Raw genomic sequence first — 26,175 nt, 5'->3', positions numbered from 1 at the left:
CCTGATAGAGCCCCTCCCCTTATTCCTGGATTGGTCCAATCTCCACTGGCCCCAATCTTCTCTCCCTCCAAGGAAGGTGGCCGGATCTAAGCTCTCCTCACCCAGGTGCCTTCCATTTGGTGATGGCAGCGAGGGCTGTGCTGTGATTGGTTGACTGCGGGTGGGAGTGCAATGCAGATTGGAGGATGTCGGGGGACTGGGATGAAGACCACCTGTGTAAGAAGGCACTCACTCTGGTGGAGGAGTTGTGCTTACACTCCTCAGCGAAGGACAGCCATGAAGCCAGCTGCCGAGACTTCGTCTACATGATGAGGGGACAGCAGCACGAAACAGGTAACCACACAGTAACATACAGGAATCATTAACATCACAGTAACATAAAGGAATCATTAACAACACAGTAACCTACAGTAACATACAGTAACATACAGGAATCATTAACAACACACTAACATACAGTAACATACAGGAATCATTAACAACACAGGCACATACAGTAACATACAGGAATCATTAACAGCACACTAACATACAGTAACATACAGGAATCATTAACAACACAGTAACATACAGTAACATACAGGAATCATTAACAACACAGTAACATACAGTAACATACAGTATCATACAGGAATCATTAACACACAGTAACATACAGTAACATACTGGAATCATTAACAACACAATAACATACAGTAATATACAGTAACATACAGGAATCATTAACAACACAGTAACATAAAGTCACATACAGTAACATACAGGAATCATTAACAACACAATAACATACAGTAACATACATGAATCGTTAACAACACAGTAACATACAGTAACATACAGGAATCATTAACAACACAGTAACATACAGTAACATACAGGAATCATTAACAACAGAGTAACATACAGTAACATACAGTAACATACAGGAATCATTAACAACACAGTAACATGCAGTAACATACAGGAATCATTAACACACAGTAACATACAGTAACATACAGGAATCATTAATAACACAGTAACATACAGTAACATACAGGAATCATTAACAACACAGTAACATACAGTAACATACAGGAATCATTATCACACAGTAACATACAGTAATAAACAGTAACATACAGGAATCATTAACAAACAGTAACATACAGTAACATACAGGAATCATTAACAGACAGTAACATACGGTAACATACAGGAATCATTAACAACACAGTGATATACAGTAGCATACAGGAATCATTAACAACACACTAACATACAGTAACAGAATCATTAACAGACAGTAACATACAGTAACATACAGTAATCATTAACAACACAGTAACATACAGCAACATATAGTAACATACTGGAATCATTAACAACACAGTAACATACAGTAACATACAGGAATTGTTAACAACACAGTAACATACAGGAATAGTTAACAACACAGTAACATACAGAAACATACAGTAACATACAGGAATCATTAACAACACAGTAACATACAGTAACGCACAGTAACATACAAGAATCATTAACACACAGTAACATACAGTAACATACAGTAACGTACAGGAATCATTCACACACAGTAACATACAGGAATAATTAACCGACAGTAACACACAGTAACATATAGTAACATACAGGAATCGTTAACAACACAGTAACTAACAGTAACATATAGTAACATACAGGAATCATTAACAACACAGTAACTAACAGTAACATATAGTAACATACAGGAATCATTAACAACACAGTAACATACAATAACATACAAGAATCATTAACAACACAGTAACTAACAGTAACATATAGTAACATACAGGAATCATTAACAACACAGTAACATACTGGAATCATTAACAACACAGTAACATACAGTAACATACAGGAATCATTAACACACAGTAACATACAGTAACATACAGGAATCATTAGTCATGTATAAGACATGGAGGTTTCTCTGTTCAAGTGACCTTCGCAGGAAAAAATCCCAGGAAAAACTCCTGGCCCTAGTAATGTGTATTGTTGGATAGAGCAGAATGTCCTGAAGAAGAGTTATTATCTGGGTTCCGATGCCAGGGTTGCCCTGAGGTGTTGGCTAGCACTCCCACAACTAATCAGGGCACCTCCGGAACACTTTGAAATATTCATGTGACATTTCCAAATTGATAACGAAGGTCCAGCCCTCTGTTTATAGGGCAAACCCAAGAGTCCAAGTGCAATCCCAACCTGGCTAATTGTTATTACGGAGCATCGTCCCAGATCCCTTTGAATGAATTCTACACAGCAGAGTGGATGAGTGGTGGAGCTAGCTAGCTACAGTCCCAGCAGCATTCTGGTCCTGTTTGGATTCTCATGGAGCGGTTTTGGAGCGGTGGCAGCAATGTGCAGTAGTGGAGAGTAGAGGGGATGCGTGTGGATCAGTGTGCTGTATTGTATATTAGGCTGGATCTGCTGCATGGAGCACCTGTAGATTTGTGTGACACAGTGCATTCTCTCTCTTTGTCCTAAACCCCTCCCCTCTTTAGTTCTCTCTCTAAATCCTTGTTGCCTTGTTTTTCCTCCATCTCTCCATTTCTCTCCTTCTTTCTCTCTCCATGAGTGTCTCTTTTTGTTTCCTTCTGTGGCGTGCATGTTGGTGGATGGTGACTTTATTAACCTGCTGGCTCCCTCTGGGTGGACTGGAGGTGTAGATGGAGAGGCTGAATGTGACTAGTCAGCCAATATGTCTGTTTCAACATGGTTACCAATCTGTTTCTATCTGCCCCGCCCCTACAGCCTCTCTCCTCTCCTCTCCTCTCCTCTCCTCTCCTCTCCTCTCCTCTCCTCTCCTCTCCTCTCTCAGATTCTCCCTCTCTCTCTCATGATGCTCTACACATTTTCCCTCTGTCCTTATTTCTTCATCCCCTTCCCTTTTTCCTTTCTCATTCCCCCCGCTCATTTTCTTTCCCACCATCTTTTTCGTTTCACCTCTCTTCTCTCCCTTAGCGCTCCCCCCCTCTCCTTCTCTCTCTCTCTCTCTCTCTCTCCCTTCTCCCTCTCTCCCTCTCTCCCTCTCTCTCTCCCTCTCTCTCTCCCTCTCTCTCTCTCTCTCTCTCTCTCTCTCTCTCTCTCTCTCTCTCTCTCTCTCTCTCTCTCTCTCTCTCTCTCTCTCTCTCTCTCTCCCCCTCTCCCTCTCTCCCTCTCTCTCTCTGATCATATCCTTTGAACAAGTGCTGATTAATGTCATACATAGACAGATGAATAATTCACCACAGTGAGCGAGAGGAGAGAGAGAGAGAGGGGAGAGAGAGAGAGAGGAGAGGGGGAAGAGGGGGAAGAGGAGGGAGAGAGAGAAGGAGAGGAGGGGGAGAGATGGAGGAGAGAGAGGCAGAGAAAGACAGCATGGGAAAAAGAGAGCAATGGTGTATGTGAGAGTAGACTAAAGAAAGGGGGAAGAGATGGAGAGAGAGAGACAGAAGGCGTAGAGAATTCCAGGAGATACACCCTAGGGGTAGAGGAGTGTCTCACACTGTTGTCTCATTTACTCATTTACTCTCAGTCTTGTTGTCAGTGTGTTATAGATATAATTTCAATATCAATTGAATGATATAACAATGTTTGTGTCTTTGTCATGCCCACAAAGCCACTTCGGATTGAATGGAGGAAAGACAGAGCCAAGAAAAGGGAGGGAGAGCGGAAAGGAAAGATAGATAAACAGATACACAAAAAGAGAGAGCGGGAGATAGGAAGAGATAGAGAGATGGACAGACAAAAAGAGAGAGAGCGATAGAAAGACAGGTCCAACACTGATCGCTCTACAACCAGACAATGGGCTCAGTTGATTGGCAGGCCTCTGGTCTGTGTTTTAATTTTAATTTTATTTAACTAGGCAAGTCAGTTAAGAACAAATTCTTATTTACAATGATGGCCTACCCCGGCCAAACCGGAAGACGCTGGGCCAATTGTGCGCCGCCCTATGGGAGTCCCAATCACCACCGGATTGTGATACAGCCTGGAATCGAACCAGGGTCTGTAGTGATGCCTCTAGCACTGAGATGCGGTGCCTTAGACCACTGTCTCTGTCAAGGGCTGATGTAATGTGGTGTGGGAGTCAGGCGCAGGACACCGAAGCTTAGTCCAACAGACTTTACTAGTGAAACACTAGGCAAAATACAATAACGGCCTCAACACAAAACAGAGGCGAGCGATCACGCAAACAGTGCGTAAACAACGAAAACAACAAACATAGAGAAACACGCAGCACTAACGGACAGGCGTAACAATAACACACAAACTAATCAACACAAAGCAGGCAACTTATAGGACACATAATCAGACACAAACGGACACAGGTGCAATAGACAGACAAAACCAATCTAACATCGAAACATCTAACGGTGGAAGCTAGTACTCCGGGGACGGCGAACGCCGAAGCCTGCCCGAGCAAGGAGGAGGAGCAGCCCCGGCAGAATCCGTGACAGTACCCCCCCCTTGACGCGCGGCTCCAGCCGTGCGCCGACCCCGGCCTCGGGGACGACCAGGAGGACGCGGAGCCGGGCGCGTGGGATGACCACGGTGGAACTCAGTCAGGAGAGATGGATCTAGGATATCCCTCCTAGGCACCCAGCAACGTTCCTCCGGACCGTACCCCTCCCACTCCACGAGATACTGGAGACCCCCCATCCGACGTCTCGAGTCCAAGATGGTCCTGACCGTGTACGCCGGAGCTCCCTCGATGTCCAGTGGGGGCGGAGGGGTCTCTCCTATCTCACCTTCTTGGAGTGGACCAGCTACCACCGGCCTGAGAAGAGACACATGGAACGAGGGGTTAATATTCTTATAATCAATAGGCAGTTGTAACTGTAACACACCTCGTTCAATCTCCTCAGGACTTTAAAAGGCCCCACAAACCGCCGACCCAGCTTCCGGCAGGGCAGGCGGAGGGGCAGGTTTCGAGTCGAGAGCCAGACTCGATCTCCCGGTGCGTACACCGGACCCTCACTGCGGTGGCGATCGGCACTCGCCTTCTGTCGACGGATGGCCCGCTGCAGATGGACATGAGCAGCGTTCCACGTCTCCTCCGAGCGCCGAATCCACTCGTCCACCGCAGGAGCCTCGATCTGGCTCTCGTGCCATGGTGCCAGAACCGGCTGATACCCTAACACACACTGGAAAGGGGTTAGATTGGTGGAGGAGTGGCGGAGAGAGTTCTGTGCCATCTCTGCCCAGGGGATATACCTTGACCACTCCTCCGGCCGGCCCTGGCAATAGGACCTCAGAAACCTACCCACATCCTGGTTGACTCGTTCTACCTGCCCATTGCTCTCTGGGTGGTAACCCGAGGTAAGGCTTACCGAGACCCCAAAGCGTTCCATGAACGCCCCCCAGACTCTGGAGGTGAACTGGGGACCTCGGTCAGACACTATATCCTCGGGAACCCCATAGTGCCGGAAAACGTGGGTAAATAGGGCCTCAGCGGTCTGTAGGGCAGTAGGGAGACCCGGCATTGGGAGGAGACGACAGGCCTTGGAAAACCGATCCACAACGACCAAAATGGTGGTATTCCCCTGGGAGGGGGGAAGGTCGGTCACAAAATCCACCGAAAGGTGGGACCATGGTCGTTGTGGAACGGGCAGGGGATGTAACTTTCCCCTGGGCAGGTGTCTAGGCGCCTTACACTGGGCGCACACCGAGCAGGAGGAGACATAAACCCTCACATCCCTAGCTAACGTTGGCCACCAGTATTTCACGCTAAGGCAGTGCACTGTCCGGCCAATACCGGGATGTCCAGAGGAGGGTGATGTATGAGCCCAATAAATAAGGCGATCACGAACCTCGAGCGGAACGTACGTCCGCCCCACAGGACACTCTGGGGGAGTAGGGTCGGTACGCAATGCCCGCTCGATCTCCGCATCGACCTCCCACACCACCGGAGCCACCAGACAAGACTCCGGCAGTATGGGAGTAGGCTCAATGGACCTCTCCTCTGTGTCATACCGCCGGGACAGGGCGTCTGCCTTACCGTTCTGGGACCCTGGGATGTATGTGATCTTAAAAACAAACCGGGTCAGGAACATGTTCCACCTAGCCTGACGAGGGTTCAATCTCCTAGCTGCCCGGATGTACTCCAGGTTACGGTGGTCAGTCAGAATGAGGAAAGGGTGTTGAGCCCCCTCAAGCCAATGCCTCCACACCTTTAGGGCCTGAACCACAGCTAACAGCTCCCTGTCCCCTACGTCATAATTACGCTCCGCCGGGCTGAGCTTCTTAGAATAGAACGCACAGGGGCGGAGTTTGGGTGGCGTGCCGGACCGTTGCGACAGGACTGCCCCAATACCGGCCTCGGACGCGTCTACCTCAACTTGGAATGGTAAAGCGGGGTCCGGATGCGCCAGCACCGGAGCCGAAGTGAACAGGTTCTTCAGTTTAACAAATGCCCTGTCCGCTTCAGCTGACCACTGCAAACGCACCGGACCCCCTTTAGCAGGGACGTAATGGGAGCTGCCACCTGTCCAAAGCCCCGGATAAACCTCCGGTAGTAATTAGCAAAACCCAAAAACTGCTGCACCTCTTTTACAGTGGTTGGAGTTTGCCAATTACGCACGGCCGACACACGGTCAACCTCTATCTTCACACCAGACGCGGACAACCGATAACCCAAAAAGGAGATGGACTCCTGGAAAAACAAGCATTTCTCTGCCTTGACATACAAGTCATGCTCCAACAGCCTCCTCAACACTCGGCGCACCAGGGCTACATGCTCGGCTCGTGTAGAAGAGTACACTAGGATGTCGTCGATGTATACTACCACACCCTGCCCATGCATGTCCCGGAAAATCTCGTCCACAAAGGATTGGAAGACTGAAGGAGCATTCATTAACCCGTATGGCATGACGAGATACTCGTAATGACCCGAGGTGGTGCTAAATGCTGTTTTCCATTCATCCCCCTCCCTAATGCGCACCAGATTGTATGCGCTCCTGAGATCCAACTTTGTGAAGAACCGCGCTCCGCGTAATGACTCCGTCATAGTCGCAATCAGAGGAAGAGGGTAACTGTACTTAACCGTGATCTGATTGAGACTACGGTAATCAATACACGGGCGCAAACCCCCGTCCTTCTTCTTCACAAAGAAGAAACTCGAGGAAACCGGGGAAGTGGAGGACCGTATGTATCCCTGTTCCAAGGACTCGGCTATGTAAGTCTCCATAGCCGCTGTCTCCTCTTGAGACAGGGGATACACACGGCTCCGCGGAAGTGCCGCTCCTGTTTGGAGATCTATCGCACAATCCCCCTGTCTATGAGGTGGCAGCCGTGTTGCCTAGTTTTGCTGAACACAAGTGCTAAATCCTCATATTCAGGGGGAATGCGCATTGCGGGCACTTGGTTCGGACTCTCCACCGAAGTCGCCCCTAAGGAAACACCTAGACATCTCCCTACACACTGGGCAGACCACTCCATAAGAGCCCTCTGTTGCCACGCAATGGTAGGATCATGGGCGCTTAACCAGGGAAGCCCCAGCACCACGGGATACGCAGGAGAGTCGATCAGATAAAACTGAATGATCTCCTCATGACCCCCCTGCGTAGTCATCTTAAGTGGTGCTGTGACTTCTCTGATCAACCCCGACCCCAGCGGCCGGCTGTCTAGGGCATGAACATGAAAGGGGGCTTCCACCGGCCGAAGGGGAATTCCTAACCTAGAACAAAATTCACGATCAACAAAATTCCCAGCTGCGCCTGAATCTACTAGCGCCTTATGCTGGGAATGAGGTGCCACCTGTGGAAATCTCACAGGTATACACAGGTGACCAACAGAGAGCTCTGGGTAAGTGGGGCGCCTACTCACCTGAAATGACTCCCCAGTGAGTGACCTGTTGTCCCCTCTCCCAGGAGACCCTCCCCAGCACCTAGCCGCAGTGTGCCCTCCACGGCCACAGTTGGTGCAGGGGACGGCCCCCCTCGGGTTCTCTCTCCTCCTCTCCCTAGCGCCAGCACCCCCGAGCTCCATGGGAATCGGCTCGGAGGTGCTGGAGGGCGGAATGGACGACCCCCATTCGGGACGTCCGCGGGTAGCCAGCAGGGTGTCGAGACGGATGGAAATGTCCACCAACTGGTCGAAGGATAGGTTGGTGTCCCTGCAGGCCAGCTCACGACGAACGTCCTCTCGTAGGCTACACCGATAATGGTCGATGAGGGCCCTCTCATTCCACCCCGCATCAGCCGCTAAAGTCCGGAACTCCAGGGCGAACTCCTGTGCACTCCTCTTCCCCTGTCGGAGGTGGAACAGACGCTCCCCCGCCGCCTTCCCCTCAGGTGGATGATCGAACACAGCCCGGAAGCGGCGGGAGAACTCCGCGTAGGTGATGGTGGCGGCGTCTATTCCCCTCCATTCGGCGTTGGCCCACTCCAACGCCTTGCCGGATAGACAGGAGATGAGGGCGGAGACGCTCTCGTATCCCGAGGGCGCCGGGTGTATGGTGGCCAAGTAGAGTTCCACCTGCAGGAGGAACCCCTGACACCCGGCTGCAGTACCATCATATGCCCTCGGGAGCGAGAGCCGAATGCCACTGGGTTCCGGTGCTGGGAGAGGAGGACTGGCCGATGGTGATGGTAAGGTGTGCGACGGCGTGGGCACCTCTCCAGTAACCAAACGGCGCAGAGTGTTGGACACCTCGTTCATGGCGGCCCCAAGTTGCCGGATCATGGTGTCTTGATCGCTGATCCGATCTTCCAGCGACTTGGGTGCCGCCGCTGCTCCTGCTGACTCCATTTGGTGTGTTATTCTGTCAAGGGCTGATGTAATGTGGTGTGGGAGTCAGGCGCAGGACACCGAAGCTTAGTCCAACAGACTTTACTAGTGAAACACTAGGCAAAATACAATAACGGCCTCAACACAAAACAGAGGCGAGCGATCACGCAAACAGTGCGTAAACAACGAAAACAACAAACATAGAGAAACACGCAGCACTAACGGACAGGCGTAACAATAACACACAAACTAATCAACACAAAGCAGGCAACTTATAGGACACATAATCAGACACAAACAGACACAGGTGCAATAGACAGACAAAACCAATCTAACATCGAAACATCTAACGGTGGTAGCTAGTACTCCGGGGACGGCGAACGCCGAAGCCTGCCCGAGCAAGGAGGAGGAGCAGCCCCGGCAGAATCCGTGACAGTACCCCCCCCTTGACGCGCGCCGACCCCGGCCTCGGGGACGACCAGGAGGACGCAGAGCCGGGCGCGTGGGATGACCACGGTGGAACTCAGTCAGGAGAGATGGATCTAGGATATCCCTCCTAGGCACCCAGCACCGTTCCTCCGGACCGTACCCCTCCCACTCCACGAGATACTGGAGACCCCCCATCCGACGTCTCGAGTCCAAGATGGTCCTGACCGTGTACGCCGGAGCTCCCTCGATGTCCAGTGGGGGCGGAGGGGTCTCTCCTATCTCACCTTCTTGGAGTGGACCAGCTACCACCGGCCTGAGAAGAGACACATGGAACGAGGGGTTAATATTCTTATAATCAATAGGCAGTTGTAACCTGTAACACACCTCGTTCAATCTCCTCAGGACTTTAAAAGGCCCCACAAACCGCCGACCCAGCTTCCGGCAGGGCAGGCGGAGGGGCAGGTTTCGAGTCGAGAGCCAGACTCGATCTCCCGGTGCGTACACCGGACCCTCACTGCGGTGGCGATCGGCGCTCGCCTTCTGTCGACGGATGGCCCGCTGCAGATGGACATGAGCAGCGTTCCACGTCTCCTCCGAGCGCCGAATCCACTCGTCCACCGCAGGAGCCTCGAGGAGCTGTCCACCAGACTGATGCTGAAACTGTGCTTTTTCCCCACCAGGATGACTCATCCCCCTGTTTCCCCTCAGACACAATCCTTTAGCCGTCAGTGATTAAAAGCTCGTAACCACGAGCACAGGCCTAATCACATCGCAGAAAATATAATTGTGGGTGTTAGTATTTTTATTGTGGTGCTATCAACGTTTGTTCATGCTTAAGCTGCCGTATTCAAAATGTGTATATTAGCATTTGAAGCGGCGTATCACATTACGCTCACAGTGTGTTGTCCCTCTGCTATGATGATGTGGGATTTAGTGGCTTTTGGGCTGATAGGGGCTATTTGTGCTGATGAGTGGAAAAAGGAGGCTTAATTGAGAGAATAAACTATGTGAAGGATACTGATTAATGTGACATGAGGCTTTTTGGTATTTTAGATGATGTTAAAAGTATTGAGTCTTCATCCATCATTGCCTTAAGAAAACTCACCCTCTGTCTCTCTCTCTGTCTCTCTTCCTCTCCTCTCTCCATCCTTCCCTCTCTCTCCTCTCGTCCTCCAGAGATCTCTGTCAGCCTCTTGTCAGTGATCGTGACGTTCTGCGGGATCGTCCTTCTCTCAGTCTCTCTCTTTGTCTCCTGGAAGCTCTGCTGGTTGCCATGGCGAGACAAGGAGGGCGGGGGCCTGAGCTTGACATCGGGGCTGATGCCCGGGGGCGTGGGTGGGATGGGCGGCGGTGGGGGGGCCTCCCTCCTACCTCCTGTCATGCAGAGGAAGGCGTCCCACTCCTCGCTCTACCCCTCCCTGGCCCAGCCCCAGCAGCATCACCCCCACTTCTCTGACCTGCTGGGGGTGGAGAGTGGTCAGGGGGTGGGGGGCGTGGTGGGAGGGCCAGAACAGACCCAGGAACACTCCTACCTGGACATGGACTCCTACCCCAACAACGCTGGTGAGAAGGAACACCTGATCTCACCCCACTGATACTAAAGTGGCTTTGTGTACAGAGTTTGCGTCATATAATGCCTTGGTCGATGTTTTAAGTCTTGTACTATAACAACATATCATATTTATATCTACAAAATGTTCTGTACTATATTACATTAACTCCCACTTACGGTCTGTCTAGCCAGAGTATAATTAGCACATCTTGAAATGGTGCAGTACATTGCTAAATGCGCTACAAAAGAACAACCATAAACTGAAGAAATAAGACACAAGCATCTCTTTACAGTAGAACCAGCTTCATGTTCTATACAAACACCTCTTTCATTCTCTCTATCTCCCTTCTATTCTCTGCACTCCTTTTTCCGTATTGACCTCTCATCCCATCTCTCTCTCTCTCTCTCTCTCTCTCTCTCTGGTCTGTGGTCTAGGGAATCTTAAGTTGAGCCAGACGTCTCCAGAGTTGCCCCCCACCACTGAGGGGGGAGCCGCCCCGCCCCACAAAGACCTGCCCAACGCCCACTCCCAGCAGCAGGTCACTGCACGGTCTGTACTGTGTGTGTGTGCTTGTTTGTTTGTGTGGCGGTGATTACAAAGAGGTTATGGTATAGGTAGTGAATTTGTGTGTGACTGATTTAAATATGCAGGATGTGATATATCTATCTACAGTTGAAGTGGGAAGTTTACATACACCTTAGCCAAATACATTTAAACTCAGTTTTTCACAATTCCTGACATTTAATCCTAGTAAAAATTCCCTGTCTTAGGTCAGTTAGGATCACCACTTTATTTTAAGGATGTGAAATGTCAGAATAATAGTAGAGAGAATGATTTATTTCAGCTTTTATTTCTTTCATCACATTCCCAGTGGGTCAGAAGTTTACATACACTCAATTCATATTTGGTAGCTGTCACGTTCGTTCAATGACGGGACGGACCAAGGCGCAGCGTGATATACGTACATGTTTATTTACACTGAATAAACACAACGACAAAACAACAAACTAAACAAAACGTGAAGTCCAAGGTAGCACACACAACATACCTTACACGGAACAAGATCCCACAACCCAATAGTGCCAATAGGCTGCCTAAGTATGATCCCCAATCAGAGACAACGAGCTACAGCTGCCTCTGATTGGGAACCACACCGGCCAACATAGATCTACACATAATGTGGTCCTCTGTAGCTCAATTGGTAGAGCATGGCGCTTGTAACGCCATGGTAGTGGGTTCGATCCCCGGGACCACCCATATGTTAAAAAAAATGTATGCACACATGACTGTAAGTCGCTTTGGATAAAAGTGTCTGCTAAATGGCATATTATTATAATAGATCGAAACATAGAAAACACACAACAAAGAATATACACACCCTGACTCAACATTTAAGCGTCCCTGAGTCAGGGCGTGACAGTACCCCCCCCCCCAAAAGTGCGGACTCCGACCGCACAACATAAACATAACAGGGTAGGGGCCGGGTGGGCATTCCGCCTCGGAGGCGGATCCGGCTCGGGGCATGACGACCTCTCACTCTCCGCCTCCCTGTTGCGCCCCTGGTCTGGTCTGGACCTCGGCGCGCTGCTTCCCCTCTCCTTCCTCCCACGATACGCCAGGCCCTGTCTGGACCCTGGTGTGGGAGACCCCGAACCTGGAGAGGGGCTGACGTCATGGTCTGGACAGGAGCCACTGACCGGAGCTGGACTGGGCACCGGTGGAGCGGACTGCTCTGGCTCCGGAGTGGAGCCGCTGACCGAAGCTGGATCAGGCACCGGTGGAGCGGACTGCACTGGCTCCGGAGTGAGCCGCTGACCGGAGCTGGACTGGACCCCGTTGGAGCGGACTGCTCTGGCTCCGGAGTGGCGCAGCTGACCGGAGCTGGATCAGGCACCGGTGGAGCGGACTGCTCTGGCTCCGGAGTGGAGCAGCTGACCGGAGCTGGATCAGGCACCGGTGGAGCGGACTGCTCTGGCTCCGGAGTGGAACAGCTGACCGGCACTGGATCAGGCACCGGTGGAGCGGACTGCTCTGGCTCCGGAGTGGAGCAGCTGACCGGTGCCGGAGGGACGGTGGGACGGTGGGACGGGCACGGGCCGTGCCGGACTGGACAAACGCACCACTGGCTTGGTGCGAGGAGCAGGAACAGGCCGGGCCGGGCTGGCGACGCGCACCACTGGCTTGGTGTGAGGAGCAGGAACAGGCCGGGCCGGGCTGGCGACGCGCACCACTGGCTTGGTGCGAGGAGCAGGCACAGGCTGGGCCGGGCTGGCGACGCGCACCACTGGCTTGGTGCGAGGAGCAGGAACAGGCCAGGCCGGACTGTGGAGGCGGACTGGAGGTCTAGAGCGGAGAGCTGGCACAACCCGTCCTGGCTGGCTGCCCACTTTCGCACTACACGTGTGGGGTGCTGGCACAGGATGCACTGGGCTGTGCACGCGCACTGGCGATACAGTTCGTAGAACTGGCTCAGGATATGCGGGACCAAGGAGGCGTACTGGAGACCAGGAGTGTTGAGCCGGCACACCCCGTCCTGGCTGGATGCCCATCTTCGCACGGCACGTGCGTGGTGCAAGCACAGGACGTACAGGACTGTGCCGGCGCACTGGCGACACAGTACGTAGCTCCGCATAACACGGAGCTTGCCCAGTCATACACCTCTTCGCGTGAGTACGGGGAGTTGGCTCTGCTCCGCCAACCACCCTGTGTGCCCCCCCAAAACATTTTCTTGGGGCTGCTTCTCTGGCTTCCTCCTCGACCGGCCTCCTCCGTGTTGCCGTTGCTCCTCTCCTGCCTGGGTATCTAACTTAGCCCATGGTCCTTTCCCCGCAAATATCTCCTCCCATGACCACAAATTGGCCACCTGTGACATGGCCATCCGCTCCGCCTGGGCACGCTGCTTGGTCCTCGTTTGGTGGGATCTTCTGTCACGTTCGTTCAATGACGGGACGGACCAAGGCGCAGCGTGATATATGTACATGTTTATTTACACTGAATAAACACAACGACAAAACAACAAACTAAACGAAACGTGAAGTCCAAGGTAGCACACACAACATACCTTACACGGAACAAGATCCCACAACCCACTAGTGCCAATAGGCTGCCTAAGTATGATCCCCAATCAGAGACAACGAGCTACAGCTGCCTCTGATTGGGAACCACACCGGCCAACATAGATCTACACATAATAGATCGAAACATAGAAAACACACAACAAAGAATATACACACCCTGACTCAACATTTAAGCGTCCCCTGAGTCAGGGCGTGACAGTAGCATTGCCTTTAAATTGTTTAACTTGGGTCAAACATTTCGGGTAGCCTTCCACAAGCTTCCCACAATAAGTTGGGTGAATTTTGGCCCATTCCTCCTGACAGAGCTGGTGTAACGGAGTCAGGTTTGTAGGCCTCCTTGCTCGCACACACTTTTTCAGTTCTGCCCACAACATTTCTATAGGATTGAGGTCAGGGCTTTGTGATGGCCACTCCAATACCTTGACTTTGTTGTCCTTAAGCCATTTTGCCACAACTTTGGAAGTATGCTTGGGGTCATTGTCCATTTGGAAGACCCATTTGCGATCAAGCTTTAACTTCCTGACTAATGTCTTGAGATGTTGCTTCAATATATCCACATAATTTTCCTTCCTCATGATGCCATCTATTTTGTGAAGTGCACCAGTCCCTCCTGCAGCAAAGCACCCCCACAGCACTCTTCCATGTGTGTATTCACCCTTTCTCTCTCTCCAGGCCCAAGCCCATGACTCACCAGCTGTCCAGTCCTGATTTCCATGGTGAGGAGAAGAGCGAGCAGGTGACCAGCATTGGCCAAATCAAACCGGAACTCTACAGACTGCGTGGGGGCGACCAGGGGGAGGGGAAAACGGGGGACAATTGCGGCAAGATCAGCTTCCTCCTGCGCTACGCCTTCAAGTGAGTGAACCGATTCACTTAAGTAATCGTCTTCACACCTCAGTCTGTATGTTAAATAAACATTAAATGAAGGCTTAGACAGAGGATCAACAGGTGCTCTGTCATCACAGCTGAGTAATGGTACTTGCACTAGATATTCTATAATTGCAGTGTTACGTATCACACAGTGGGCAGTTTTTTCACCCATATATACCTGTACATTATGGACTGAATATTGTACACAAGATAGATGGACATTGTTACTGTCTAACTTCCCATACCTTGAGTGCATTAGTCATGCCCCCGTTGTAGGTTTTCTGCAGCACTGGCTCTGTTTATGTAAATGGTGGGCGTGCCCCCCTTCGGAGGGTTGAAGATGTGAGGATGGAGGGAGGAGGGAGGACGGAGGAGATGAGGGAGAGAGCAGGGGAAATGTTGTACATTCTGCTAGCTCAGTCTCAGTCTCAGTCTCAGTCTCAGTCTCAGTCTCAGTCTCAGTCTGCTAACTCAGTCTCAGACTCAGTCTCAGTCTGCTAACTCAGTCTCAGTCTCAGTCTGCTAACTCAGTCTCAGTCTCAGTCCATCTGTGGCTCTGTGGCTGCCTGGTGGGGTCCTTTCTTTCTGCCGTCACTCAGAGAAACATTACAATGGGGAAAGAAAGTGCTGATGTTCGAAAAACAAGGGAGTGAGAGGCAGTTAGGGTCATGAATTATATATGGTGAGCTACTTTAAACAGCAGACCCTGTCAACACATAATAACACCAGACTGTTATAGCACGAATTACAGACACACAGAATTAGAGGGAGAGGGGGAGGGAGGGAGAGAGAGAGAGAGAGAGAGAGAGAGAGAGAGAAGAGAGAGAGAGAGAGAGAGAGAGAGAGAGAGAGAGAGAGAGAGCGAGAGAGAGAGAGCGAGAGAGAGAGAGAGAGAGAGAGAGAGAGAGAGAAAGAGAGAGAGAGAGAGAGAGAGAGAGAGAGAGAGAGAGAGAGAGAGAGAGAGAGAGAAAAATGTCTTTGCCATACATCAATGTTAACGTGCTAGACCCGAGCACATTGGGGGAATAGCAGTCAGGACAACAATGTCAATCTTCCCTCGGCCCTCTGGGAAATGTATTTTCTATTGACACTGCAGTTAAAAGCTGACACATTAGTGCTGTGAGAATCACAGGCGGTTTTCAGCCATTGTCTGTGAAAAATAGTATAGCGAATTTCCCTCTGACAGATCAGTAATAGGTGTATTTTCTGCCGAGTGCTTCTGGGACCGTGTTAGTAGGCCGTCATTGTAAATAAGAATTTGTTCTTAACTGACTTGCCTAGTTAAATAAAGGTTAAATACATTTTATTTTAAAAAGCTTGTCTTTTGTTCCTGCTCTTTGTTGTTTGATGTTCAAACGGACATGTGAGAGCAGTGTTTGTTGTTGTAATGAGGTAATGTTGTTGAACGTGACTTGCCATCAGGGCCAGCTTTTAAACAGGACTCACCTGCCATTTTCAATTATGCTTTATAAAACTACACTGCTCATAGTCATAAGGACTACAGTTCCCATCATGTACTGACACTGTGTATCGACTTCCAAGCGGTGATGATACTTGACTTGAAGTAAGTAGATAGACTTAAGAAATACTAATTGGACATGTTTCTCTGATTAACATGTTTATCCAATTTAAATATAAGTTCCTAATTTACTAATGACGGTATTAATCTTATCCCTGATTTGATGTGATTATAGGATTGGCATGTTTATCTGATTTCCTTAATTGGACGTGATTGCATGATAAACATGAAACCTGATTGGATGCAATCGTGTCGTCAACAGGCTTATCTAAGTCCTGATTGGGCCAGATGATTAAACAGTGTGTTTGTCTGAGCCGCTATTGGCTATAGCCTGGTGGTGCTCTCTTCCCCAGAGTTCACGCTGTGCTCCTAAAGGCCCGTAATGAAATGGTGACACGCTCGTTAACTCAGAAAGACAGGGTCTAATGAGGTCTGATTTTAGGCCTGCCAGCCATCTTCACTCTCTTAATTATATCCCTCATAAGTAGTTCTGCAGACAGACCACTGGACGTGGGCGGTTCAGACAGACGGACATCTGCGTGTGTGTGTGTGCATGCAGGCGGACGTGTGTGACCCAGACTGACCATAACACAGTGGAATAGCTATATACTATGAGGATTATTAATGGCTTGGCTTCTCTCTGGCCTCTCTCCTGGGGTACATATAGACTGAGTATACAAAACATTAGGGACACATGCTCTTTCCATGACATAGACTGACCAGGTGAATCCAGGTGAAAGCTATGATCCCTTATTGGTGTCACTTGTTAAATCCACTTCAATCAGTGTAGATGAATGAAGGGGAGGAGACAGGTTAAAGAAGGATTTTTAAGCCTTGAGAGAATTGAGACATGGATTGTGAGAGTGAATGGTGAAGAGAGTGAATGGTCAAGACAAAATATTTAAGTGCCTTTGAACAATGCTGTTGGGTTTTTCACGCTCAACAGTTTCCCGTGTGTGTCAAGAATAGTCCACCACCCAAAGAACATCCAGCCAACTTGACACAACTTTGGGAAGCATTGGAGTCAACATGGGCCAGCATCCCTGTGGAATGCTTTCAACACCTTGTAGTCCATGCCCTGACAAATTGAGGCTGTTCTGAGGGCAAAAATGTGCAACTCAATATTAGGAAGGTATTCCTAATGTTTTGTACACTCAGTGTACATATGTGCTTACTGTGCTTACATCTCACTGGAACTGCTGGAGCCATTCTGTAGCTTTGTAACAATGGATTATGCTACTGCTAGAAGTTACTCTCATTCACAGATCTACCTTCCTTAAATCCCCCATTAGTAGGGAGAAAACCCTTAAATCTGTGTCAAGGGCTGCTTCATCCTAGAACTCAATGGATCCCCATCGACCCACTCAATAGATACAACATACTCTCCTAACCACTCCACTGTATCTCTATCTACTCTGTAGACCTATGTCTGTCCAGGTAAGTTTGACATATAGATTGTGTTGTGTGTTTGTCCCAGACGGTGAGTCTAACATAGATTGTATATGTGTGTGTCCGTCTGCAGTACAGAGCAGCTAGTGGTGAAGATCCTGAAGGCTGTAGACCTGGCTGCCAAGGACGCCAACGGCTTCTCAGACCCCTACGTCAAGATCTACCTACTGCCAGACAGGAAGAAGAAGTTCCAGACCAAGGTAACACATTTATCTAGCCTGATACCAGATCTGTTTGTGCTGTCTTGCCAATGACCATAAATACCTTGTAAGACAGTGCAAACAGATCTGGGATCAGGCTGTCATTTATTACACTTGTCAGTTTTCACACAAATTGGGCTGGTTTTCAGTCCAGTTTGAAGGCACAGCAAAATAATAACCTGAAAAACGTGTAGTTTCGCTCTGATGCCAATTGAGAAATTTGTGCATGCATAACTTGGAGTTCTGTGTGAATCTTCCATTGATGCCACCCAAAGATTTGTGTAAGCATTACCACAAGAGATTTGTGTGGAGTTTCATTGCCGTTTCTCAAGTTGGGATTTTATTCTAAATTACTGTCAGTAAGACCCGAGTTCCTATTATTATCATTTATAAATGCATAGTCTCTTCCCTTACACATTGGAATTAGCTGATATTTTGTTTTGCCTAATCTGAATAAATATGTTAGGTTGTCTATCAGACTCTCTTGCAGACTCTCTTGTTGACTCTTGTTCTCCCTCCCCCTCTCCCTCTCCTCCCCCTTTCTCCCTCCTATCCCTCTTTCACACTCCCCCTCACTCCCTCCTCAATTCTCCACTCTCCTCCCTCCCCCAGGTCCACAGAAAGACCCTGAACCCGATATTCAACGAGACGTTCCAGTTCGGCGTGCCCCTGGCAGAGCTGCACTCCCGGAAGCTGCACTTCTCCGTCTACGACTTTGACCGCTTCTCCAGACACGACCTGATTGGCCAGGTGGTGGTGGACAACCTGCTGGACTTCAGTGAGGGCACCGGGGAGAAGCCTGTCTGGAGGGACATTGTGGAGGGCACCGCGGTGAGAGAGAGAGCCCTGCCTGACACCATAATGCCAACGCAATGCCACCACTATGTTAGCATGATGACACCACTATACCACTATAATATCACCGCTATACCACTATAATATCACCGCTATACCACTATAATTCCGCTACTATGCCACTATAATGCCACTATAATGCCACCACTATGCCCCTATAATGCCACCACTATACCACTATAATGCCACCACTATGCCACTATACCACCATTATACCACTATAATGCCACCACTATGCCACTATAATGCCACCACTATGCCACTATACCACCACTATACCACTATAATGCCACCGCTATACCACTATAATGCTACCACTATACCACTATAATGCCACCACTATGCCACTATACCACCACTATGCCACTATAATGCCACCGCTATGCCACTATAATACCACTACTATACCACTATAATGCCACCACTATGCCACTATAATGCCACCGCAATGCCACTATAATGCCACCACTATGCCACTATAATGCCACCGCTATGCCACTATAATGCCACCGCTATGCCACTATAATGCCACCACTATGCCACTATACCACCACTATACCACTATAATGCCACCACTATACCACTATAATGCCACCAGTATGCCACTATAATGCCACCGCTATGCCACTATAATACCACCACTATGCCACTATAATGTCACCAGTATGCCACTATAATGCCACCGCTATGCCACTATAATGCCACCTCTATGCCACTATAATGCCACCACTATGCCACTATAATGCCACCACTATACCACTATAATGCCAACACTATACCACTATAATGCCACCACTATGCCACTATACCACCACTATGCCACTATAATGCCACCAGTATGCCACTATAATGCCACCGCTATGCCAATATAATGCCAACGCTATGCCACTATAATGCCGCCACTATAATGCCACCACTATACCACTATAATGCCACCGCAATGCCACCGCTATGCCACTATACCACCACTATACCACCATAATACCACCAGTATGCCACTATAATGCCACCGCTATGCCACTATAATGCCACCAGTATGCCACTATAATGCCACCACTATACCACTATAATGCCACTGCTATGCCATTATAATGCCACCGCTATGCCACCATGACCACTGGCAGTGCCAAGTTTGGAAGAAGCAGGGGACAGTATTTAAATAGCCTTTAGATCTAGCGCAATTTAACACTTTTATCTTCTTGGGGACATTGAAAGATTGACATGTCATTAATGTACTGTGATGACATTGTCCTTCAGTTTGAATATGCTGCCCGTTTAGATTGTGACACCTGTCATGTCTCTGTGGCAATTATCAATGATGCCTGCTTGATGATTTAGCAAACCAAATGCAAGATGGTGGTCTCTGTTACAGACCCTGCTCTCAGCCTGTGGCTCTTTGGGTATTACTGGCTGAGTGTTTACTACATGTTGGCTGGGATCCCTGTTTGACCCCTGAACTCTGACCTCTGTGTGTGTGTGTGTGTTGTACAGGAGAAGGCTGACCTGGGGGAGCTGAACTTCTCTCTGTGTTATCTGCCCACGGCAGGTCGGCTCACCGCCACCGTCATCAAGGCCACCAACCTCAAAGCCATGGACCTCACCGGCTTCTCAGGTGACTGACCTACTGACCACAGCACATTGACCACAGCAAACTGACCACAGCACACTGACCGCAGCACACTGACCACAGCACACTGACCACATCACACTGACCACATCACACTGACCGCAGCACACTGACCACAGCACACTGACCACAGCACACTGACCACAGCACACTGACCGCAGTACACTGACCACAGCACACTGACCACAGCACACTGACCGCAGTACACTGACCACAGCACACTGACCACAGCACACTGACCACATCACACTGACCGCAGCACACTGACCACAGCACACTGACCGCAGCACACTGACCGCAGTACACTGACCACAGCACACTGACCACAGCACACTGACCGCAGTACACTGACCACAGCACTGAGGGTCATCTCTTCTGTTAGAAACAGCATGGCAGAAAAACAATACAAAAGTGAACAGACTCACATCATACATTTTGTATTTCAACTATTATTTGAATGCAATTAGGCCTGCATAAACAGATGGAGCAAACACATCAATTGACTGAATTCATGAATATTTGAATATTGATATGTGACGTTCTGTAAATATTGCCAAAATAAATACTGTTCAACTGTTCCAAACTCAGCGAAGTGCCATAACCCGGTTCTGTGGCAATGTTGTAAATACAAGCAAATGCCCAAAATCATGAACATTGTAGCGCTAAAAACCGCAGCGAACAAACAACCAAACGCTTTAAAGTCAATTGCATAATCAATGCTAAAACACAATTGTCCTGGCCTGATTGATGGCTCGGATTTAGATAGCTGATGATGATTTAATGAATGAATGCCTAACTGAAGTAATTTAGTTATTAATCTTCCTGTGAGGATGTGATGATCCTGCATTACCACGGTAACAGTTACTGACGAAACGACACGCTAAATTATGAGGCCACACCGTTATTACTGCTTTTATGATTAGGAGATTATTAGAATGCCTAACAAAGGTGTAAAAAAAAATCCCCCATAAAATCAAATGGTAACTGTCCGTGTTCTGTAAGTGCTACAACGAATTAGAGCGGCAGTTTGTATTCTGTGGTAATTGATGTGAATCCACTTGTTTTACTTTGGCCTTAATCCGTCTTGCCCAAGGTGCCTTGATTTGTATGCCTTTTATGTGTTACAGACAGATGCCTGGGCGTGGGAGTATCATTTGTTCTTCTCTTATCTTTATCCCTCTCTCTCTCTTTCTTCCATTCTCTTCCTCTATTTATTTCTCTCTTTCTCGCTCTCGCTCTCTCTCTCTCTTTCTTTCTCTCTCTCTCTCTCTTTTTCTCTCTCTCTCCCTCCCTCTTTCTCCCTCTCTCAGATCCGTATGTGAAGGCTTCTCTGATATGTGACAGCCGCAGGCTAAAGAAGAAGAAGACATCCATTAAGAAGAATACGTTGAACCCCACCTACAACGAGGCTCTGGTCTTTGACATCCCCCATGAGGACATCGACAGGGTGTCCATCATCATCGCTGTCATGGACTATGACTGGTGAGCAGAGACCTGGGCTGTTATTACTTTGTTATTACTGGACAATGGGAGTTGTATACCTTTGTGTGTGTTGTGGAGCAGATCTGTTGATATAATTGATACCATTATAATACTGACTATGTATTTGGATGGTTGCGGTTGTTAATTGTTAGATAAGGGTATGTCTGTTGTTGGTAGTTGTTATTTGTATGGTGTGTAGCCAGGTTATTATAGTAAACTGAAACTAAAACTAAAACTAATCATGACTAATCGTCACTCAAAACTATTTAGTAAACAATAATTAACAAACCCGTTTGAAAAACTAAAACTATACTGCCTCCAAAACGAACTAAAATAAAATAAAAACCATCATGAAATATGTTTGGTTTTATTTTTGGGGGGCAAATTTCGAACTGGGTTTTCAAGCTAAACTAGGTTTTGTATTGAAGTCAATGTACCCAAAGGAGGACAGAAACTAGCTGTCCTTCGGCTACACCATGGTGCTACCATTCAGAGTGCTGTTGAGGCTACTATAGACCTTCATTGCAAAACAGTGTGTTTTAATCAATTATTTGGTGACGTGAATATATTTAGTATAGTTTTATCCAAAAATGATAACTTTTTTGAATGTTTCACTATTAAAATTTTTTATGAAATTCACTGAGGAGGATGGTCCTCCCCTTCCTCCTCTGAGGAGCCTCCACTGGTGTACACATTGTACAATCAATTAGTGACAGAGAGCCTTAAATATCACTTTTATTTTTATATATCCACTGTTACACATAAATCACGGCAAATTGGTTCCTGTTTCAGCCATGTCTTTGGTCACGTTTGTGTGGGTCAAACAAAAACACCCTAATGATTGGTTGACAATAGAGCCTCCCACAATGCAGGCGATGGCTGCAGGATAAAGTTGGTGAAGAGCAACTGCAGAAACTTGCAGTCGACTGCAGTCAAAACTTCATGACCTTTGATCATATGATTTTTGTAAAGTTCATGCAGATTAAATGTAGGCTCCAGTCTGACAATCTTTATCGCCAGAATGCAACACTTTAAAAGGCGGTGACCAACGATGGAGCTTCAACACTCCTGGTTGTTGAGGAAATTGACCCACCACTACGGTTTACTAGGTGCATCTACGTCATCTCCCTGAGTCTACCTTTAAACCTAACCTAACCTATGACCTGACCCATCACATTATGCATTACTGCCCCACAGTGGCAAGAACTATACATAAATGGCTCCTAGCCTCCCATGCATAGGTTACTTTCTGTCCCTAACACTAAAACTAAATCTGAAACTAAATAATATAAAAACGAAATATACATGTTTTTATAAAAAGTAAACAAAATAAAAAATAAGGTAAAGTAGATCTGAAAACTAACTGAAACTAAAATGAATTTCAAATTAAAATCTGAAAACGAATTAGCAGTTAGCACTCTGTTACGTTGATAGACATTGTTATTTGGATGGTGTGTAGTTAGTACAGGATCATATGTAACGTATGTTGATGGTGGTTACTATTTGGTTGGTGTGTAGTTAGCACTGTGTGGGTCTATTACGTTGATAGATGTTGGTGTGTAGTAGGATGGGTCATTCTGTAACCTTAAAGTAACTGTCCAGTGTTAAATATGAACTATAATTACTTACAATATGAGTGAAATAGTTTTCCTTCCAATTAAAAAAAAAATATGTATGTTAAGAAGCTTTTCTGTGTTGGAATGATGTGGGCATAACCCAACAACAGAATGGTGTGGGCGTATACCAGTCATTAAAAATATCCGCCTCTAGACCGCTGTTTGGCCAGCTCATCCTCCTCAGGAGTATGACATCATACTCTATGAGGAAATAGCAAGCATTTTTGAAACGGTCTGTATGAGATACAAGTTTGAGGTGTTTTTTCTCCAATTCATGCTTTGGCCACAAATATGAGTATAGGATGAATCAACAAAATAATTTGGGTATGAGTTAGCAGAATATGAACTTTGAAAAGTGAGATTTTCACTGGACAGTGGTGGACGTCTCCTGTTTTACATAAGGGTGGATGCCTCATGAATAATCATGGTTTATGCTAATACTATGAGTTAGCGGAATATGAACTTTGAAAAGTGAGATTTTCACTGGACAGTTACTTTAATAGACGTTGTTATTTGGTTGTTGTGTACTAGCATGGGTCAGTCTATAACATTGATAGACGTTATTTGGTTGGTGTAGTTAGTACTATGTGGGTCTGTACCATTGATAGACGTTGTTATTTGGTTGGTGTGTAGCAGTGGTCTGTTGAACAAATAGCTGAGTGTCCTAGTGAGTCAGACTCCTGGTGGACGTCTGCTGTTTTACATAAGGATGGACGCCTCATGAATAATCATGGTTTATGCTAATGATATGAGGTGAGATTTTCACTGGACAGTTACATTACATTTTAGTCATTTAGCAGACGCTCTTATCCTGAGCGACTTACAGTTAGTGAGTGCATACATTTTCATACTGGCCCCCCGTGGGAAATGAACCCACAACCCTGGCGTTGCAAGCGCCATGCTCTACCAACTGAGCTACAGTTACTTTAATAGACGTTGTTATTTGGTTGTTGTGTATTAGTGTATGGCTGTTGATAGACATTGTTATTTGGTTGGTGTGTAGTTAGTACTATGTGGGTCTGTACCGTTGATAGACGTTCTTATTTGATTGGTGTGTAGCAGTGGTCTGTTGAACACGTAGCTGAGTGTCCCTGTGAGTCAGACTCCTGGTGGACGTCTCCTGTTTTACATAAGGATGGGCGCCTCATGAATAAACATGGTTTATGCTAATGCTAATGGAAATAGTGTCTGGGGGTGAGACACTGTGTAACAATGCCAGTGTTTCTCTGTCTGCACTCACACCCTCCATCATCACACCATCGCCTGGCTGGTGTGTGTTTGTGTTTTTCTGTTTGTGTTTTCTTTATCTATTATTAAACCCATGTTGTAGGTTATAGTATCTCTATAGTTCTGTGTGTGTGTGTGTGTGTGTGTGTGTTCATATGTGTGTGTGTTATCTTTTATGCATTTAAAACCCAGGTTATAGCATCTCTATAGTTCGATGCTTGTGTGTGTGTGTTTGTGTGTGCGTGCGTGTGCGTGTTTGCGTGTTTGTCTATGATATGAATGTGCTCTCCATTGGTATTGAAACCTTTGTAATAGTCTCTGTATATTGTGCGCTCACTAATTAATATCCAACCTCTGCTACTGCATTCTTTTCCCAGCACTCAAGGTTGATAAATGAGGCCTACTCTGCCTGTTCCTCACAGACTCTCTCCCTCTCCCTCTCCCTCTCCCTCTCCCTCTCCCTCTCCCTCTCTCACTCGCTCACTCTCTCTCTCTCTCTCAATCTCTCTCTCGCCCATCCCTCTGTCTGTCCCTGGTTGTGTGTCGGTCAGTATTGGTCATAACGAGGTCATAGGGATGTGTCGTGTGGGCAGTGACGCTGAGGGTCCTGGGAGAGAGCACTGGACAGCCATGCTGGCCAACCCCCGCAAGCCCATAGACCACTGGCACCAGCTCGTCGAGGTAATTCTGTGCATGATGTGTGTGTGCGCGTGTGTCTGTTTTCATTTGAGTGTGTGTGTGTGTGTGTGTGTGTGTGTGTGTGTGTGTGTGGTGTGGTGTGGTGTGGTGTGAGTGACTACAGCCCTTTTCTGTGCAGGCCTGTGCTCTCATTCTATTTTCCTACTTCATGTATGTAATTGTCCGTGGCCTTCTTTTCCCCTGTTCTAACTAGTCTTTGTTTTTCTATTCAGTCGTAAGTAACCACACGTACATACAGCATCTCAGAGTAGGATTGCTGATCTAGGATCAGTTTTGCCTTTTAGATCACATTGAATAAGATGACATGGACAGGGGGGACTGATCCTAGATCAGCACTCCTACTCTGAGATGCTTGATACATACTGTACAACAACTGGTCTGTCTTTTCATCCACTCCATATTTGCATTAGTAATGAAATATCTGTTTTACCATACATTTACCTTTGTTATCTACAGTATCTGTGTTGGTGATACTAACTCTGTTTTAATATATTTTTCCAGGAAAAACTTGTGGCCTCATTTGTGTCAAAGAGTCCCGCAGCCTCCCCCAAGCCTCACATCGTGGTAGACAGTCCTCACTCTGAGTAGAACTGTGAGTAGAACTCTTGATTCAATGCTCTCACATGCAGTGCCAGGACCAGTGTTCCATTTAAATTCAAACAAATTAGTTGTATGATTTGGAAAACATTGTCATTACAAAGGACAGGCAATTTCTGCTTCATGAATTAGATTGGATTGATTTCCTGCATTGCCTTTATTGAAGTGGACCCCAACCTTGACACACAATTTTCCAATATTCCATAGCTTTCTGTGGAGGGTTTTATGATTATAACCATGGTGAA

General features: G+C 47.7%; 1 protein-coding gene across 1 annotated transcript; it reads left to right on the top strand.

The window, feature by feature from the left end:
• Positions 1-185: 185 nt before the first annotated feature.
• Positions 186-25,921, top strand: syt3 (synaptotagmin III; the record flags this gene model as incomplete). The annotated part of the gene is made up of 10 exons (XM_084186647.1): positions 186-333; positions 10,336-10,722; positions 11,147-11,261; positions 14,462-14,644; positions 17,701-17,827; positions 18,440-18,658; positions 20,174-20,294; positions 21,620-21,791; positions 25,186-25,315; positions 25,835-25,921. The coding sequence occupies 10 exons, from the start codon at positions 186-188 to the stop codon at positions 25,919-25,921; spliced, it is 1,689 nt and encodes a 562-aa protein (XP_084042773.1).
• Between the last annotated feature and the right edge of the window lie 254 nt (positions 25,922-26,175).

Source organism: Coregonus lavaretus, assembly GCF_964263955.1.
Source record: "Coregonus lavaretus genome assembly, chromosome: 2".
In the NCBI taxonomy this organism is placed as follows: Eukaryota; Metazoa; Chordata; class Actinopteri; order Salmoniformes; family Salmonidae; genus Coregonus; species Coregonus lavaretus.
This window is presented reverse-complemented; position numbering and strand designations above follow the sequence as displayed.